General features: G+C 41.7%; 1 protein-coding gene across 1 annotated transcript in view; it reads left to right on the top strand.

The window, feature by feature from the left end:
* LOC104912636 (ephrin type-A receptor 4) overlaps positions 1 to 8,197 on the top strand; it is a 10,567-nt gene extending 2,370 nt beyond the window's left edge. Inside the window, exons 2-6 of the mRNA XM_031555072.1 lie at positions 387 to 546; positions 1,574 to 1,685; positions 6,850 to 6,908; positions 7,676 to 7,789; positions 7,970 to 8,197. Coding sequence (XP_031410932.1) covers positions 387 to 546; positions 1,574 to 1,685; positions 6,850 to 6,908; positions 7,676 to 7,789; positions 7,970 to 8,163 — 639 coding nt within the window. The 3' untranslated portion in view covers positions 8,164 to 8,197. The remainder of the gene's footprint in view (positions 1 to 386; positions 547 to 1,573; positions 1,686 to 6,849; positions 6,909 to 7,675; positions 7,790 to 7,969) is intronic.
* The last annotated feature ends 26 nt before the right edge of the window (positions 8,198 to 8,223 follow it).

Below are 8,223 nucleotides of genomic sequence, written 5' to 3'. Positions count from 1 at the left end.
TTTTTTTAATCTATTATCAGTTTTTTTATACGGCTTCTGGCTTGTAAGAAGAAAAAGAGAGTGCTAATGAGTAAAATGTTTGCTCATCAGGAGGCTCATATTTGAAGGCTTGGCTGTTTTCCAAAGGATTTCATTGTGTGATTTCTTAAGTAATCGGTGATATATGAGCATCACACCTACCATCTTATCACTCCTTTTTTGGCTTGCTCAGTGCTAGGGGTTATTGAGCAAGGTGGACAGCAGCAGCCCTCGGGACGTATTTTGAGAATTCCATGGTTGTTACTCATATTCTTTCATCATCCTTTTGGCAAGGAAGTGGGATTCCATGGTTCACGGTGCAGTGAGGCATTTTTACTTGGATCACCAGTGTGTTCTTTTCTTGTTAGGACCAAAACGAGCGCAGCTATCGCATTGTGAAGACAGCCTCCAGGAATACTGACATCAAAGGTTTGAACCCCCTAACTTCATATGTATTTCATGTGCGAGCCAGGACAGCAGCAGGATACGGAGACTTCAGTGGGCCGTTTGAGTTCACAACTAACACAGGTAATAACATGCCCGCTGATATCTTGCTTTTCCTTGAGTGAAGAGTGGAAATGTAACTGAGCTGCATGGTAGGGGTTTCCTAGTATGTTGGCTGCCTAGATTATGGTATATTTATTCTGGGAAAGTGTTCCTGCATGGCCACATGATTATTAAAGATGTGGTAAATCTGACCCTAAACATCCATTCGGATATATTCTCAACACTAACAATGACAGTACTTCGCGTGGCAGAAGGAGACACATGCTCTATAAATATTTAGAAGCCATCGATGCTGGAGAGATTTATGTACCTATTTTGTTAAATGTAAATGTAGATGTTTGCACATGTTTTTGGAGTATCTAATAGCTTTTGCATAGATCAGTTAGATGTCCAACATCAGCTCTCATACTTGCACTTTCCCTTGCACAGTCTTGTAGAGACAGAATGCTTGAATTATGTTGTCAGTACAGCCTTTCTCTTTGTCGAGGGAACATGCAGATTTCCCCTCAGAATGTTTACTTTCAGAGTCAGGAAGGTGATGTGACCAAGCCTGTATTATTTTGGAAACGGGCTTGTTTAAATCTATTTAAGGTCATGCCAGTCAGTGGCAACATCTTTCAGGATGTTAACAGTTGAAAATAATCAATCCAGCAGGAAGACAGAAGACATTTTAAGACAACTTATTCTCTTATCAGTTGGGGAGTGATCATCTGTCCCCACTGAGAGAAAAAGAAAGAGAACAGTGAAAAGCAATTAGGAAGGTGAAAAGAAATAGCCATTATACCCTCTGAGCAACACCGAAGGAGAGAAGGAGAATGAATCCTTGTTCCCAGTGAACTGAACTTCCCAAAATCATTATCAAACATCATGTCCTCAGCTAATTAGGGCTCTCTTGGAAAATTGTGTCAAATGACTATATAATAAAGGTCTGAAAGTAGATTTGAGTAGGACTGTAAACTGCCTTCACAAGTCAGAAAGCCTCACTGAGTGCTTCCTAGGTTGATTTTTTGAGGTTGTTTGACACTAATGCTCTCTTTTTGGTTTCCAGTTCCTTCCCCCATCATTGGCGATGGTACCAATCCCACAGTGCTGCTTGTTTCAGTGGCTGGCAGTGTTGTTCTTGTGGTCATTCTCATTGCAGCCTTTGTCATCAGCAGGAGGTAAGAACTTAAGCTTCTCTCTCTCCCTATTTCTTTCATGAGGGAGCTTTTTGTCTCCTCCAAACAAAGCTAAATTCTTTGATTAGCATCATAAACAGAACATTTGCATTACAAGCCTTCTCCCATGTACCTTTGATCTTCTCAACATTAGTACCACAGCCATGTGATGTAATAGCAATAGTTCCAGCTCTATTTGCTCTTGAAATGCAAAGCTGATTCCAATAACTGGCATTGAGAATCAAGCCAGCTAGAGATCTGTGGTTAGTGTAATTTGAAGTTAAGTTTAATGGGTATGCTAGAGTAGATTTTTTGGACTGACTCCTGGTACATAGGGAATAACCAACCACACTGTTGTGAACTAAGCTACCAGGCTGCTGTTCTTGTGATTTTCTCTTTCTCTGTATGAATCTGTGTTACCTTTGGGTTAGTCCTTCCAGTGTGGGTGGAAATGAGTGTAAAACAGAAGCTACAGTCATTCAGTATCATATGCAGTAAACAGAATGAGTCGATGGTTACTTGATCAAAGCAGAACCATAATCTACCAAGTATTTGTTCATTCCCCCACATACAAATAGTGCATCAGGAACAGCCCTGCAAATGGGAGGACAGTGCAGCAGAAACACAATGTGTTTCTCTCTTCAACTTAGTGTTCAATCTCATTTAAGAAGATCAACATGATTTTGCTTCAGTTTAATTCAGAGATAAAATTGGACGTATCGTTACTGCATCTGATGCGTGGGATCTGAGGGACACAAGTTTTGTCAATTTCTGATGATCAGTGTAATGGCATCAGCTATAAATGTGCACAAACTCCTCTTGACTTACTCTCTTACCTTAAATTGACTTAAAGAGCAGTTAAGTCACTATGGTTATAATATCTGGAATGTAGTCAAGCATTGTAATAGCTTTCTGTGGGTGTTCACCTCATAGCCTCCATGCTGGCAATAAGAAGAGCAGAACATATGAAAATGTAATGCAGAGAGACAGTTTTATTAAAAGCTGTTGCAACAGAAAATAGCATCACTGAGCTTGATGACTTAATCTCCCTTTTGCTTTTATTGATCACTTCATTATTTAAGGCAGGATTGATAGCAGGATACATTGGATTTCTAATTATGAGTCGCCACCTTGGAGAATTGAGCCTGTCGAGTTGCTTTGAGATGATTCCTTTCCCTCCTCCCCCTATAAAAAAATTGTCACTTCTCAAGGCTGATAAACACTGCTTGGTGATTGGCCCTCAATGGATCACTTTTTAGAAAATGAAATGTCAACCCCTTGCCCTCATATTGATTCTCTTTAGTATTGGCCATAAAGCTGTCAAAGGAAAGGCTGCCAGGAGCCAGGTAGCTGACAGACTTGCTGGAGAGGGTGCCTGCTCAACTAGGTCTTCTCTCCATTCAGGCTGTCTGGTTATCTCTACCCACAAGTGTTTAAGTTGGACAAAAAAAGAAAAAGAAGAAAAAGAGGAAGAGCAGGTGAGCAGTAGAGACGTAAGGTTGGTCCAGGCACTGGAGTAATGGTAGCAGAAGTGGTCTGGTGGCAATGAATTCAGATATGTCCCTTAGCTTTTTACTGGCAGGTCTCAGGGAGGCTATGGAAGGGGAAAGACAGCAAGAGGAATGAAATACTAGGGCAGTGAAACTGCTCTGTGCATACTAATGTGGCTTGTTAATTAATAGCCTTCCTCAATACACTGCTCTCCAGTAGCTGTAAGTAGTTCTCAATAAACAGAATCTGTTTTAATATTCACTTTTACACGAATGATTTTAACCACTTTACCAATGTCATTTAGAGGTGTGCGCTTTGGGGACATTTCATGATGTTCCTGTACCAGCTGAAGTTAATAGCAAAATAATTATACTTTGTTCCAAAATTACTTCAGCTGAGAAAATGTTTCTTTGTCCGTAGAGTCCCCGTGAGGAGATTTGGTAATACTGCCATGACCTAGAAGTCATATTTGTACAATCAGAACGGTGCTTTGGCCTGTAGACATGGCCTCTCAGCATCCATGTGCCAAACGTAGGAACTGGACATATGCTGGTGATGCCCTGTTTTGAACTCTGGGTTATTATTACTAATTTAGCATCATGTTTTTTCAAGCAATTACTCAAATCCCAAAACTCATCTTCTCAACTGAATTTGTCAAAGGACTTTGCCTTCAGGCAGCTCAAACTGCTTTGGTCTGTCCTCCAACCTGTTTGTGTCAGTATGAGAACTAATTTGCCTCAATGTTTAAGTTTACTGAGGTTAAAATGGACAGAGTGATACAGCAGGAGTGCAAGCATTTCTAAGTCCTACGTTACAGGAACAAGAAATAAAATTAAAGTACTTGAAATAGAGTTTTAAAGGATTTGGGGAAGCATAAAACAGTAAGAGCCACTTGCTGGAGGGCACCGACTGGGGTAAGTTGGCTGTACAGAATCCTTTGGCCATCCAAAAGTTTCGATCGGAAATTCTTCTGACAGATTGCTTTACCATGTGCTCCACGAAGGTAGCTGAACACAGATGCCTGCCTTTTGCTCCTGCTTTTGGCTCAGCATGCTCCACCAGCCAGGTGCCTGAGCATTGCATACCACAGCTCTCTTGTTTTGGGTGGGAAGGTGGAAGTGCAGTGCTGGCTGGGGCTCCCTGCTGCCTCACCCGGGTGTGTGCTAATAGCCTCTGGCTGGGCACAGACCTTCCCCCTTTGTATCTCCAGGCCCCACCTGTAGGTTTCCTTATGCCTCTGACCCCTGCAGCTTCTGAAAGCTTCTGTGTTCTTTTCCTGAATACCTCTATTTAATCACCACCACCCAAATCCCTGTAATTAGGGAATTCAAGCCTGTGACAAAGGCTCCCTTCTGCCATTCAGGTGAGCTGCCCCGAGCAGCTGCCCGCTTGCCCCATGGCGTGGGGACGAAGGCTGACGGGCGGCTGGGCAGCCTGGAGACAATGGCAGACAGGAGAAGCCTGCCCTGGGCCAGCCAGGAAAGGTCACCAGGTGACAGGGGCAGAAGTGGAAGTAGGTAGTTAGTTTGGAAGGCATTATTTAAAGTTAATAAGCTACAATTATATTGCTTGAACAGTAATCCCTTTGTTTCCCTCTGCTTTTTGCACTTTGGATTCTTTGGGTTTTCGTGGGGGAGTTATTTTCATCTGTTGTTAGGACCATCTTATTTAAAAATAAGATTAAAAGCATCTTCACATCCTTAGAACACATTCGTGCAAAGCTGTTTGTGCTTTAGTTTTTCCATCTGTATCTGAAGTGTAATGCTATGCATTGGAAGGGGTCCTACTTAAAATGCAGAATCTTGAGGGTTTTTTTGGTTCTTTTTTTCCTTTCTTTTGAAGCTGTGTTGTACCAGAGCTAATCTCTGCAGTCCTCTTAGTGACCTGGCCTTGCGTGGCACTCGGTGAGATTTGTCCTCCTTACTCCATTAAGTAGCGGGGAGCAGTCCTGCTTTGCTCAGCTCTGTTGCACCAGTGCTGCAAGTCCTCAGGCAAATAAATAGTTTACATTGGTGTTTGGATCCAGAGCGGTTTTTAATGAAGCTCTCTTTGTGATTTGGAGCCATTTGTGTTTAACTGACTTTCATCAAGAAAAGAAGCTCCCAGCCACTTACGGTTGGATGTGTACTTGCATTTTTATGTCTGAACACAAGGCCTGTTGATGTTGTTGGGAGCTGTAAGGTTTGGTTCAAACATCAGGTAGTCTTAGTATGTTGAACTGAATCTGTTTCCTTCTGTTCATGAGTAATTTATAGGTCTTATTTAACCGCCAGCACCAAAAGGTTGCAGAGACAAAAGCTGGGACGTGGCCTGTTAGCTGAGAGCGATGGGAAGTTGCCATTCCCTCAGGCCAGGTGCAGGGCAGGAAGGAGAGGCTTCTTGCTAACAGGCAGAAACGTTTTGCTGGCAGGAGAGGAACGGTGAAACTTGGAAGATTTGCTGAAATTGAGGCTGTTAAACTCATGTGTTTTCTCCAAACGTTAACCTTTTCTAACTTACATCTGCTAGTAGCCTTTCTCTCATCCACTCCCATTTTCCTCTTCTACCCATTTCAGAGGCCTAACCAGTTCACCCCAGCAGCCTGGTGGGCTCCTGCTCCACCCTGGGCAGCAGCCTGCATGTCGCAGGCAGTGCCAGTCTCACTGCCCTTTGTAAGGGTTTGGTTTCTCCATTTTCTTTCTGTCTTCACTCCAGACAGAAGTGACTCCTGACAGTAGCTAACTAGGGTCTGATTTGCTTCTGACTTAGAGTGGACCAAGCTTGCTGAGGAGTAAGCAACAGCAATGCCTTTTCTTTGTCAGTGTCTGTTTTTATGCCTGGTTCTGAATTTTCCATGAGTACCTCAAATCAAATATCTCTACTTACTTACCATTAGAGGCTGGAGAGCTTCAAATTTCAGTACACAACTGTTGGAACTGGCTCCTCAATATCCTCCCTGTCAGATTAACCTCTTGTGTTAACCTTTCTGAATGGAACTTGTCCATTGATGTTTAAAGCTGAACTAATTAAATACATAGCTGGATACAAAATCATGTGTGTAAGTGTAAAAATAATAATCTATAGGATTAACATATTGTACTGCATTATTGCATCCAACTCAGGTTTATCAGAAGAGCTCTGCAACCAGAGTTCTTTATCTCCTTCAACTTGCAGTGATTAAAAGAAAAACAATTCTTCCTGACCTGCATTTGTGATAGTGATTTTTTTTTTCCCCCCCACCATCCTGAATTCTGTGTCAATAGACTGCTTCCTCCTTTAAATTTGCAGTTGCAGAAGGGTGTTGGTATTGGCATTTGCCTAATTAGGTTTAAAATCAGTCTACCAAAACACTTTCCTTGTAACATCTTAATCTATATATGGTAGTGCTAAAAAGCAATTAGCACCCATTTTGCACAGCATTGCAAATGTACATTTGAAGAGAAGGTAGCTGGAACTCAGGCTTTCTTTGTTTAAATGCAAATACAGAGGTCTGTGTTTCCCTTGATGCTTTGCTGATGCCAGCAACAGAGCAGTTTGAGGAGATCTGTTACTCTGGAAAGTTGTGTCATGAGCTGTTGTAGAGAAGCTGCTGAGCACAGGTTATGTCAGGTGCAAGCAGGTCAAGAAGACAGAGCTTGTCTCAAAGTAAGATATTTATTTTGAACTGTAATGCCCTTTTTTCTTTTTGTTCTGACAGGCGCAGCAAATACAGTAAGGCTAAACAAGAGGCAGATGAGGAGAAGCATTTGAACCAAGGTAAAAGGCAGTGGTGCTTGTTTATTCTTGATTTGGTTCAGAAAACATGTCCCATGTTCTGATGTTTGGAAAACAAGGGATGACATTCCTCTTGAGATGAATGTGTTTCTGTTTTCCTTACTTGCATCCATCCTGTTTCAAAGCTAGATGTTTTAGTAACAGGAAAGATAGAAGCATCTGTGTAAAACTTTTTTGAGTTGGGAGAAAGGTTCACAAAATTGTCCCATTGTTCATTTCCACTGAAATATTTCTGTTTCTGGCTAGTGCTATCTAGACATGGTTTTTCCCCACAAGATTTTGCTAAGGCAGATTTTGGATGGGCCACAGGCAGTCCTGCAGGAAGGGAGATGTGAGCTTTGCTGCCTTAATTCCATGACTGAATCCTACTCCTACTTCCTATCAGTCATCCATGCACCAAACCTGGGACCTATCTTAGAATTGCTTGATTCCCATAAAGGAAAATGTGATGTGTTTTATTCTCACAGGTGTATAGCCAGACTGATAGCCTCTTAAAGATGGTAGTGATTTATGAAACTAATTTATTGGCAAAAGCCTGATTAAGTCAATATTGGGAAATAATAAAAAAATATACACTGAGGAAAAATACATTAAGTCCTTCCTTCTCTAATCAGTCATTCCTGGCTTACTGTACACTTATATTGTGCAGTCTCTTTGCTGTTGTATATCATTAAGACTTCAATCTCATATGTTCTGTGTTCAGCAGCATGTAGATCAGTGACTTCAAATAAAACATTTCTGCCTTGCAGGTGTCAGAACATATGTGGATCCTTTTACATATGAGGATCCAAATCAAGCTGTGAGGGAATTTGCCAAAGAAATTGATGCCTCCTGCATAAAGATTGAGAAAGTTATTGGTGTGGGTAAGTGCCAGAACTTTTTGCATTTTTTGCAGTAAATCTAGTTTTAAATTTGCTTTTGGAAACGTGAGGTCCTTTGATCTTTGTATGACAGTTCCCCAGAATGAACTGCTGTAACATTTTGGCAATAAAAGTTCATGCTTCGTGCTCATGACCATGGATTCTTGTGGCTTTTTCCTTAAGGGGAATTTGGTGAAGTATGCAGTGGACGACTCAAAGTTCCAGGAAAAAGAGAGATCTGTGTGGCTATCAAGACTCTAAAAGCTGGTTACACTGACAAACAACGGAGAGACTTCCTGAGTGAGGCCAGCATCATGGGACAATTTGACCACCCCAATATCATCCACTTGGAAGGTGTTGTTACTAAATGTAAGTAGGTCGTTTTCATGACAAAGCCAATTTGGAAGTCACTGGGAAATTAGGGTGGTTGGTTTTTT

This window comes from Meleagris gallopavo, chromosome 11, assembly GCF_000146605.3.
Source record: "Meleagris gallopavo isolate NT-WF06-2002-E0010 breed Aviagen turkey brand Nicholas breeding stock chromosome 11, Turkey_5.1, whole genome shotgun sequence".
Taxonomy (NCBI): Eukaryota; Metazoa; Chordata; class Aves; order Galliformes; family Phasianidae; genus Meleagris; species Meleagris gallopavo.
This window is presented reverse-complemented; position numbering and strand designations above follow the sequence as displayed.